General features: G+C 29.0%; 1 protein-coding gene across 2 annotated transcripts in view; it reads right to left on the bottom strand.

Annotated features, from left to right (window-relative positions):
• Window positions 1-1,727: 1,727 nt before the first annotated feature.
• The window catches only part of ckd (cracked), a 39,046-nt gene continuing 28,566 nt past the window's right edge, over window positions 1,728-12,207 (bottom strand). For both annotated transcript variants that reach the window (XM_065503570.1, XM_065503569.1), the window contains exons 4-5: window positions 2,375-2,497; window positions 1,728-2,314 (exon numbers count right to left, since the gene is read on the bottom strand). In XM_065503570.1, coding sequence (XP_065359642.1) covers window positions 2,249-2,314; window positions 2,375-2,497 — 189 coding nt within the window. In that variant the 3' untranslated portion in view covers window positions 1,728-2,248. The remainder of the gene's footprint in view (window positions 2,315-2,374; window positions 2,498-12,207) is intronic.

Genomic DNA, 12,207 nt, shown 5'->3' with positions numbered 1-12,207 from the left:
GGAAATTTAGCTCAAGTTTCAAATCTACTTAAGGTATTTAAAGACGACAATACTGAGTATTAACACTTTTCAAATTTAAAATATTATTGAAATATTTCGGTATTTAAAGAAATCGTTTTGAAAAAACATTTATTGTTTACACGATATTATTACACATATTTTATTTCCTTGTTGATTGATATTTTTCTGGAAACTTTATTTTTATTTTATATTTTCTTGACATTTTTGTATTTATAAATACATACCCGATACACATGAAAATAAAAAGTTTTTGAATTGTTTTAAACAAATTTTGAAATTTTTTCTTGTATTTGTTTTTTGAAATGTAAAAAAAACAGAGTGTAATTTTCCATTTTTTTAAATACCCTTATAGTTTTTATTTTGTAGTTGTATACAAATACATACATGTTTTTTCTTGTAATTCCTATTTCTATGGGGACGTACATAAGGTATTTATCCATTTCAAAACATTTTAAGTATTTTGTTATCGATTATTGCATATTTTACCAATAAAAGCATATTTTTGCATATTTTGCTGTAAGCATTGCCGCCTACGAAAATATAAATTAGTTAAACTTGGCTACAGCGGCAACGGTGGTCGTGTAGCCGTGTTATCGTAAAAATAATAATTTTCATATACACACATGTATTGTATTTTTGACAGCTTGTAGTCGGTAGCCTGCTGTCGTGAATGTGGACCTTTTATGGGAGCTACGACCAATTATTGACCGATCGTCGTGAAGTTAGGTCGCTTGATTTCTTTCTATATGAACCTTAATTGTGTATAATTTTATGTAGATACCAACATTATTAAAAGATTTATGCTCGTTGAAATGATTTTCAGAAATGGGAGCTATGATCGATCAATTATGGATTGATCCACAAAAAATATTAAATGTGATTTGTTTATAAATAAGACTTATGTACATATTTGTGGGAAAATTTATAAAGATACCTACGTATATAAATCAGACATTTATGACTTAAAAGTCCTATTTCGTGATTTTAAAAATTTTGCTCCATTTGTTTCCGAAATACAAATGGAGCAAAATTTTAACAACAAACCAGAATATGCAATCTATATTGCCAAAGTAAACCCTAAAAATCAAATGCTGAAAGTCTTTTTAGGCGGGAATTAGCTATATTTGAATCAAGTAGCAATATGTAGTACAAAAAAAATTATATTCTCTTTATAATGCTTTACTAATGATAAAGCCAACATCAGTCGAAAGCGAAATAGTTTTATCGGAGGTAGTTATTTTGAAAAATCATTTTTTTAAAAAATAGTTCTATGACGAACATACATATAACATTATTTCTATGAAATAATATTTTATTTTATTGTAACGAACATTCTTACCATATGTTTAATTTGTTTTATGTTAATACAATGGAATTGTAATGTATTGTTTTACTTTTTTTTTTTAAATAAAATTACACAATTTTATAAAATTGTCCGGGAATAAAATTATCCGGGAAACTGTAATAGTGAAACATGCTTTATATTTTAGAGCATTAAATTATTTAAAAAATTGGTAGTATGTACATTAAATAAGTTTCGGTTAATTTCGGATAAGGCCGAATATTATGTTCGGTTCGGACAAGCCTTTGATCAGACTCTAAAAAATATAACTTTAATTAACGTAGGAGATATTTTTAAATTTCATTTGTTAATGGTTTCAAAATAAATATAATGAAATGAAAAAAAAAATAAAACAGATAATCAGTCAATTTATTGTACGTTTATTATGTATTTTTATAACAGTATAAAAATATTTAACACATTTTATTAGCTAAAATATCAACAAAATTTAAAACAACTTACAGCTCTTGTACATTTTTAAATAAACAATTTACATATAGATACATACATCAATTATTAAACATTTACAAATTAATTAATTTAACACAATTCATTATAGAACAGACGATTAGAAGAAGTAAATTATATGTATTTGTATATTAGAATAATAGTTTAGAATATTATAAAATATTTTACAACTTTAATTATAATTTTGAAAATAAAGTTAACAGAAGAATCTCTTAATACATTTTAAATATAACAGAAAAAGCAGGAGTTTGGTCGAACATTACCGCAACATTAATCAATAATCGTTGACATCAATATTCCACATCATTCTAGATGACAACAAAAATAAAAAATTAAAACAAACATTACATACGAATATTGGAACATGGATCTTCATCATCATTAAGTGGAATAATGCAGATTCGTTTAAAATTATTGCTAGTAGTCTTCATCTTCATCTGGTGGTTCTGTGGCATAGGTTAGTTCGTTCAGATAAAACCATTTCTGAAAGAGTGCAATCAATTTGTTAAATCTTAGTTCAATTAGCACACGATAAATACTTACAGGTGATTCCGTACAGTTGAAATTGTAATCCCAATCACAAATACGATATTCCTGATTGAAAGATGTCTCGTTGGCACACAGATGAGGTATTCGATTGCTCTCCTCATCACACATGTGGAATATCTGAAGAAGCAACAAAGTATTTTTTAGATCATTAAAAGTAATTTTATGAATATTTTAATAAAATGTTAAATAAAACAAGTAAGAGAGTATATTCGGGCATAAACAAAAGTTGGATTTTGGACAGTCTCACCTCCCAGTTTGGTGAACATTGGTAAAAAAATCATCCTGAAAAATTTTTAGGTAAATCGGTTGTAAGACGTGCCGTGCCGCAAGCCCTCTGAAGTTTTGAGATGCATTTACAAGGGAAATGATTTTCGGAAGAGTGCATTATTGGGAGCTATGACTAATTATGGATCGATCATTCTAAAATTAGGTCATGTTATTTATGTCTATATTCGTGTTGAATTGTATATGTTTACCAACATTTTCAAGAGATTTATGCTCGTTTAAGTGATTTTCGGAAGAGCTATGACTAATTATGAACCGATCATCATAAAATTAGGTGACATGATTTATGTATGTATATATAAAACTTATTTGGAGCGATATTTGTGTAGATACCTATATGAATTAAACATTTATTTGGGCCGAAATTTAATCGACTCAGAAAGTGATTCTGAGTCGATCTGCACAAACGCATAATACCCTCCCCACTATGGTTGTGTAGGGTATAACAATGTTTGTTTTTGTAAAAATTTTGAACGGCAGTTTCAAAACTCAATTTTAAATTTTTTAAAAATTTTGTTAAACAAGTTGCAGAATTTTTTGATCATCTCATTTGGGATTTATTGAGAATATAATAGGGAATAAAAATATGAAAAACAAAATATGAAAATATCTCCTATAACAAAACAAATTAATTGACCATATTTTGGCGAATGAGCTGAATTTCCTTACTGTTATGAATTCTAAGTAGAACCTATTGAAAATATTATAGTCCAGATAATTCTAAATATACTCTGAAAGTTTTACTAAAATTGGAAAACGTTAAACCTTTAATCGTGAAGGTCAAAAGTAAAATTTTTCAATATTTGGAATTTCTATTGGAAAGATAGCGAAATGTTATATATTTTTGGAACGATTTTGATTAAACTTAAGAAAAATATAATAACAGCACAATATATGAAGTTTACAACATAATTTTTTATTCAAAATCGTATTTTTCGTTTTGTTTTAATTTTATATTAGGCATTAAACTGATGCTTGATTAAAATTTCAAACATTATACATATTTTCCTTAATTTTTGTAATTCTTTTTGTATAATTAAATTAAACTTTAGCAAAAGTTTAATGAATTCTTGCGAGCTTTAATTTTATGACATTAGGGTGGTGAAAAAAGTGATACGGGATACTTGAGGTCAATGTCCCTTAGAGCAAAAAATTGGTCTTCTCGAGACAAAAACATTGATATATCATAATTTAAGAACCGACTGTAAGACCCTTTCACATTATGCAATTTAGTTGCGCAAGTCTCCGGTGTTTGTAGATGCCAGAGGTAATGTCGGATTAAGGAGAAGAATTTTTTTTTGTTTTGTTGTTGGACAAGAGACTTGCGCAACTAAATTGCCTAGTGTGAAAGGGGTCTAATAAATGTCAAAGATAAAAATTAAAAAAAAATTTCGTAAATGCCTTGCAGAAATACTTTATGGGCCTGGTTCACTAAATGCGAACGAACATTTTCTTTCTTATTTTATATTGAAAACAACAAATAAATTTTAATTTTATGAATGTTGTTTGTGATAACACTGTGCACGAAATTGACACATTTTTTCTGTCAAGAAGGGCACCCAGTGGGTTAAACTAATTCGGGTACGCTGAATTCAGTATTGCTAACCGTTTTTTTAGGTTAGCTCGTATTTTCGAGATATACCGTTATTTCGAAAATGGAGGAGGTTGGACAACATATATTCGCGTAACTCTAAACTGGTTTAGTTTCTTGAATAAACTTAAAAAACCTGAAATTTCGCAATAAAATTACCTTTAACTAAAGCCTAACACGTTTTAAATCTTCGCCGTTTTAGAAATATAATTTTTTTTGGCAAAAAAAAATTCATTTTTTGGAAATATTTCGAAATTTTTGGTTTTGGAATTGGAAAATGCAACAGAGTTCCAAATAAAACAAACCCTAAATTATTAAAATCTGTCCACAACTTTTAATTTTCTTCACAAAAGATAAGATACATAACTCGTAGTAATTAGCTACATCGTGCAGTGTTCTTCTATGTTTAGTACTGCATGAGTCGGCAATGCAGTGCCGTTTTTACATAACGGCAAGATTCTGTATATTTTCTGTTTGTTATTGATTTTGAATCCATAAATTTCACTAGTGGAAAAGATAAGATATACATATATATTATATATAGGAAATTTTGTCTACTTTTCAAAAATGTATACAATTTTTAAGAATTAAAAAATTTATAGAATATGGAAAAAAATGTTAATTTGCTTTATGTTTTGTTTATAAAATCAATAGTTGTGGACAAATTTTAATCATTTAGAGCATTTTTGTTTGGAACTTTATTTTCTATACGCTTAATTAGTCATGTCGTTTTAAAAAAGAAAAAATTCGATATTTTGCTAAAAAAATAATTTTTGTTTGCCAAAAAAAAAATTAATTTTATTGCGGTATTAAAAAAAGGTAATTTTATTGCGGAATTTTGGGTTTTTCAGATTATTCAATGAACTAAATCGTTTTTGAGTTACGCGAATATCTCGAAAATACGAGCTAACCTAAAAAAAAGGTTAGCATCACTGAAATCAGCGTACCCGATTTCCACCCACCGCACAGTGTCAGATTTCATTGTTTTAGCGGGATTTAATTAAAAAAACAAAACTCCCTTTTTAAAAACAAATTTATTGAGTACAATAAACAACAACCCCGGTATTTATAAAAACAAGTTTGAAAACAAAATGTGTAAACAACAACAATATAATGGTATCAGAAAGTGAGATGATTTATTGACCTTAAACATTCTTAATAGTTCTTTATAAAAATAATCATTTTGTTGCTTTTTGATATTTTTTTAAAAATTTTTTGGAATATTAGACTACAATATTTTTACTACATAAAAGTTTCATTGCATTGTAAAGGAATGCAATACCATTGAAGGTAAGATTTTTTTTTATTAATTTTAAGTTTTCAATAGAAAAAAAGTTATAGAGTTCAGTGAAATTTTTTTACTATAGTGTTTACCATCCTTTCTATTTCTAGAAACAAAAAAGAAAATCCACCTCAATTGACCCCCGGAAAATTTTGACCCATAAAAGCATCATGACCAAACAAGTTGTTTGTAGTGAAATTTTCGAAATTTGGCTTTCAACAAAGCAAAAAGACATGACCGTGTTTTCGATTTTATATGTGGAAGTATTAGTACTGGAAACGACAAAGTTGTAGACTTTTGTTTACGAAATGACTTTTGCATATGGGGCATTTCACGTCAAGTGAACCAATTTTTGAAATCGATGTCTTCCGCGATGAAATTTGCACCAATGTTAGTTCTATTGGATAGTAATTCGGACACCATTTTTCAACAAGATCGGTCAAGAACTCTCTGAGTTATAGGAGGTCAAAATTTGACATTTTGGCCAAACAGGTGTTTTTTTTTATCCATATAACTTATTACCTATTGTTCTTAGCAAAATGTGTCCCAAATAGTTTAGATAGCTATTTATGCAATCTTTCGAAAAAAAAAATTAAAAAAATTTAATAAAATATTTTTGATTTTTTTTTTTAAATCAAAAATATTTTTGACTTTTTTTTTCAAAATGGGCCCTTTTTATATTTTTTTTTTTATTTTTTTTAAGAAAGCTTAGGTCTTTTCCTAAGCGACCTATATGGTCGCTTAGTGGGATGCGAATGGGATATCTATCAAAAAAATATTTTGTAACTCAAGATTTAAAATTTTTGAATTTTTTTGCAAAATCAAAAACTTTGTTGACTTTTTTTAAAAAAATGGACCCATTTTTTAATTTTTTTTTTTTGCTCAGAAGAAAGCTTATGTGTTTTCCTTTAACACCCTTTTTGTCGCTTAGTGGGATGCGAGTGGGATATCTATAAAAAAAATGTTTTGTAACTCAAGACATACAATTTTTTACTTTTTTTTGAAAAATCAAAAACCTTTTTGACTTTTTTTTTCTAAAATGGACTCTTTTTTTATTAATTTTTTTTCTCAAAAGAAAGCTTAGGTCTTTTCCTTTAAAACCTTTTTGGTCGCTTAGTGGGATGCGAGTGGGATATCTATCAAAATAAATGTTTTGTAACTCAAGACAAATGTTTTTAAATTGATTTTTTTCATATTTGTGTGTAAGTGTTTCTAAAACCTTAAAAATAAAAACCACAACTGACCGATAATAGCCACTGGAGGGGTGCAATATGAGGCCGACCGCTATTAATTTTCCACCCCCAAAATTTGTCTGAGTTTTGTATCTTGCGGCTTTTTTAGTCAATCCTAGAAGTAGTTTTCAGCGCACGTGATTTTCATTGTTAAAATATCAGGTGCCCCAGAAACAAATTTTTGGAATCAAGTGGAAATATTTTATGGCCCTTCTCCGAAGTACCAGTTTATTTATTATTTTATGACATTTGACTTTAAGAAGTGGGTGGAGAGGTAGAAGTTGACAGGTAGGTTATTTATATGGTGTTTTATTTTTATTATTATTTGTAACATTTGGTTAAACTAGGTACTTTAGTATGTAAGCCCTTCTTGACCCTAATAAAAGATTTTAGACTCTTTCATTAAAACGTACTACCTATATGATCTTAAAAAACTATTTATTGTCATTCTGAAGACATACGGAAATCAGTTTTTTAGAAACAGCGTTAATGTTAAGACGTGTGTTATTTACATAAATACTTACAAAATTCAAAATGTCTACGACTTCTAAAAAGGCTAAGGTTGAAAATGAAATTTATTCGTCTTTTTGTTTTAATCCCTTTAACAAAATGAAGCACAGATCATCAGATATGCGAAATATTTCCGACGGCTTATTAAAAAAATTCCCTACGCTGTCAAAACGATTGAAAATTTGTGGATCATGCAGGAAAGAGCTCGGAAAGTTGAACGAATTACCGAATTTGAATAGTAATGAGCCTTGCGTTGAAGTTATTCCAGATGAAGACAAAAGTAATTCCGAGAATGAAGACAGAACTGTTGATGATGATGGTTATTCTAACTTTTCAAATTCAACGAATGAGTGTCGAAACCAATACCATAAGGATGCAGTAGAAGTTCTTGAACAAATAAAAGAGAAATACAAAACGTCACAGAGTTAAGCTGAAAGAATTCAACTTCTCACGCTTGCTCCAAGAACATGGAGTTCTGCAAAAACAATGACTGAGTTTGGAACGTCTCAACGAAAAGCAAGAAAATTTAATCAACTCTTTTGATCGAGAATGTATTGAGGAGTTAAAATTTGAATCTTGGCTTCAGACTGAAAGATGCACACTGAAAACCATAATTTTAAATGTGGATGATTTTGTGGAAGAACTGTGTAGAGGATTGCTAAATTTGAGAACCCATGACTTTTTAGTCAAAGAGCAGTGGTCATTCTTCAAGGACTTGAAAACACATTTGAAGTCTGGTGAATTCATTATTTCATTTGATTTCGCAGAGAACTATAAATATGTTCTTCAGGATTCCATACAAGCATTCCACTTCAATAACGACCAAGCAACTATATTCACAGTAGTTATTTACTACATGAAAGAAGAAAACCTGGAACACAAAAGTATGGCAATCATATCCGACGATTTAAAACATGACACCGTTGCAGTTTATGAGTACCAGAAGATAATACTAAATTATCTAAAATCAAAATTTACAGTAGAAAAGGTATACTACGTTTCGGACGGAGCTCGTCAACATTTTAAAAACAAAAGTAGCTTCGCAAATCTTACAGCTCATGAAAAAGATTTTGGAATGCCAGCTGAGTGGCATTTTCATCCTACTGCTCATGGTAAAGGAGCATGTGATGGTATTGGAGCAAACCTCAAAAGAAATGCAGCGAAGTATAGCCTCCAGTGCTCTCATCAAGATCGAATTCAGTAGCTGAATCTAATAACGCCAAGAAAGGATTGACAAAAAAAGCAGCTAATAAAGGTGACAAATAAGGAGGATAAAAGTATGGATATTTGAAAATTTAAAAACTTCATAAATTAAGTGTAAAAATAGTTATTATATAAATATAAATATAAAAGGTTTTAAAGGAAAAGACCTAAGCTTTCTTTTGAGAAAAAAAAAATTAATTAAAAATTTTGGAAAAAAAGTCAAAAAGGTTTTTGATTTTTCAAAAAAAGGTAAAAAATTGTATGTCTTGAGTTACAAAACATTTTTTTTATAGATATCCCACACGCATCCCACTAAGCGACAAAAAGAGTGTTAAAGGAAAACACATAAGCTTTCTTCTGAGCAAAAAAAAAAAAATTAAAAAATGGGTCCATTTTTTTAAAAAAAGTCAACAAAGTTTTTGATTTTGCAAAAAAATTCAAAAATTTTAAATCTTGAGTTACAAAATATTTTTTTGATAGATATCCCACTCGCATCCCACTAAGCGACCATATAGGTCGCTTAGGAAAAGACCTAAGCTTTCTTAAAAAAAATAAAAAAAAATAAAAAGGGCCCATTTTGAAAAAAAAAGTCAAAAATATTTTTGATTTAAAAAAAAAAAATCAAAAATATTTTATTAAATTTTTTTAATTTTTTTTTTCGAAAGATTGCATAAATAGCTATCTAAACTATTTGGGACACATTTTGCTAAGAACAATAGGTAATAAGTTATATGGATAAAAAAAAAACACCTGTTTGGCCAAAATGTCAAATTTTGACCTCCTATAACTCAGAGAGTTCTTGACCGATCTTGTTGAAAAATGGTGTCTGAATTACTATCCAATAGAATATCCCGATCGGAAGACATCGATTTCAAAAGTTGGTTCACTTGACGTGAAATGCCCCATATATATAACTTATTTGTGTTAAATTTTATTGCAATACCAATATTTTTAAGAAATTTATGCTAGTTAAAGAGATTTTCGAAAGTGGGCCTTATATGGGGGCTATGACAAATTATGGACCGATCGTCGAGTGCGAGTTTGGCTTATTTAACTTATTTGTGCTGAATTTGGTTTGGATATCTATATAACTAAGATATTTATGAGAGTTTTACTATTTTCAGATAGGGCAATCGTATGGAGGCTAGGAGAAATAATGAACCGATTCTAACCAAATTGAATAAGCTTCGTCCTTATGGCAATATAAAAGCTTGTACCAAAATTTTTCGAATTATCTTCGAAATTGCGAACTGTAGTTTGATTACAAGGTTTATATGGACGGACAGACGGGCGGACAGACATCGCTAAATACACTCAGAAAGTGATCCTGAGCAGGTTGGTATACTCTAAGGTGAATGTTGGGACAATACTTTTTTACATTACAAACATCAGCAAACATAACCCACTATACCCTCCAAACTTGGTGGTGTATGGTATTAATATTAAAATTTTGATTTTAACATTTGTATGGGAGGTAGGCGTAATATTGCCACGCCCACCTCAAATTTTTCTCCAAAAATGTATCAAATCTTAGAAAACCTGTGTTTCAAAAATCATTGAATTATCTTTACACGTTTTTAAAATTCAGACTTTAGTCCCTCTAGATTACACAAATCTGACACCGGGTGCCCCGCTTGACAGTTTTTTTCAACTAGCACAGTGTAATCAAATGATTCACTCTAAATAAACGAATGTCATCTGAATGAAAATTTTTAGTTGGGTTGATAAAAATTCGTTTATATAAATCGTAATTCTTCGGTGTCAATAGTAATCAGAATAAATCTGTTGTATCAATGCAGAAATAATACTGTAACTTTAGGAAGATAGCTTAAAAAGATATTCCCGGCAAATATTTCCCTGGAATTTCTAAATTCCCGGAACATTTTTTCCGATTAGAAACCGTTCATATGACCTTTACACTGACAAGAGTGACAATAAGTTGTATGGAAAAAATTGTTTGTTAAAATGTTGAAGAGTGCCGGGTGGAACATTGTGAAACTAGGCTTAAAAGTTAAATGCTGAAAATTTGAGCCAAATCGGACAACGATTTCTGGACGCGCATCAAGATCAAAGTTCAGATATATGCAATATTTTACTATTTATATGAAATAAATAGGTGAAACTCTCTGCATTGTTTTCCAGAAATATGTATATAGATTTATTTATAATAATGAATATTACATTAATTTTTTTTTGGAAATTAACCCTGTATCTCCTTTGGGTCAAAATGACCCAAAAACTGTATTATCGCCAAAATTCGGAAAAAATTCAAACTTTTTAATTTTTGTAAAAATTTTGCTACAAAATAAATATTTTTGCAAAAGAATCGAAATATGTACGTAATTATCGTTGTAATGAGATATAAATGACAAAATTTGGTTAATAAATTTTAAAGTTATTACAAATTCGCCAGACCATTAATGTGTCTCAGGCCACTTGAACAAGAAATTTAAGAAAAATAATTTACATATTTCGAGAAAAATTAAAATAAAATCTAATTTTTATTTAAAATATATCCGTATTAACTTGTATATGAGTTGTTGAGTTGAGTTGTGGCTTATTCGAATCTCCATTTTCAAATTTTTAAAAATTTTGTTAAACTAATTTTAGAATTTTTTGATCATTACATTGGGATTTATTGAGATCATAATAGGGTTTTTTACAGTTTTTCCGTACCTGCGATTTAAATTTTGCGATTTTCAAGGAAAACTATTTTTTGTCCATATTTTGGCGAATCAGCCCAATTTCGTTACTGTTATAAATTTTAAGTAAAACCTATTCATAGTATTATAGTTTTGGTTATTCTAAATATGGCCTGAAAGTTTTACTAAAATCCATAAACGTTAACCTTTAAACCGTGAAGGTCAAAGGTCAAATTTTTCAATATTTGGAATTTCTAATGAAAAGATAGCGAAATCTTATATATTTTTGGGCCGATTTTAATGAAACTTGAGGAAAATATACATTGGGTTCTAACATTTACAACAACAGTGCAAAAATGAATTTTAACCTTTAAGGGCACTTAGGGTCAAAATGGCTGTATTTTTCGTGATTTTAAAAGTTAAGGGTAATTTGGACCCCAAGTGCTGCTAAGGGTTAATTTTAATTTTTCTGTTGTTATTTTAAATTATGGACTTTTTGTTATATTATCTTCAAGTTTCATTAAAATCGGCCCAAAAATAAATAACATTTCGCTATCTTTTCATTTGGGTCATTGACGCATCATTAATATAAATAAATCTACATATTTCTAGAAAACAATGCAGAATGTTAACGAGTTTCACCTTCGCATAAATAGTAAAATTTTGTATATATGTATCTGAACTTTGACCTCGATGCGCGTCCAGATATCGTTGTCCGATTTGGCACAAATTTTCAGCACTTAACTTTTAGGCCTAGTGTCACAATATTCCACCCGGCACTCTTTGAAATCTAAAAAAAATCGGCTGTCACTCTAATATATATATTAACTAAACAGTACATTTCAATCGTCATCTTAAATGTTATGTAAAATATATGTCCAATTCACAACGTAGTTGTATGTTGTATGTTGTACGTTGTATGATACAACTATTTTGGTTGTGAACACAATTTTCGCCAAATCGTAAGCTTACCTTGTCAAGTCTTGAAAATGGCAAAAGCAGGAGTTTAAAACAAAAGATTCCAAAGTCCAATATTATGTAAATTCAGTATTAATAGCAAACTAATATCTGCATTGCGTAAA

The sequence above is a fragment of the Calliphora vicina genome, chromosome 3 (assembly GCF_958450345.1).
Source record: "Calliphora vicina chromosome 3, idCalVici1.1, whole genome shotgun sequence".
Classification (NCBI taxonomy): domain Eukaryota; kingdom Metazoa; phylum Arthropoda; class Insecta; order Diptera; family Calliphoridae; genus Calliphora; species Calliphora vicina.
The sequence above is the reverse complement of the archived record's forward strand: the minus strand, read 5'-3'. Positions and strand labels throughout refer to the sequence as shown.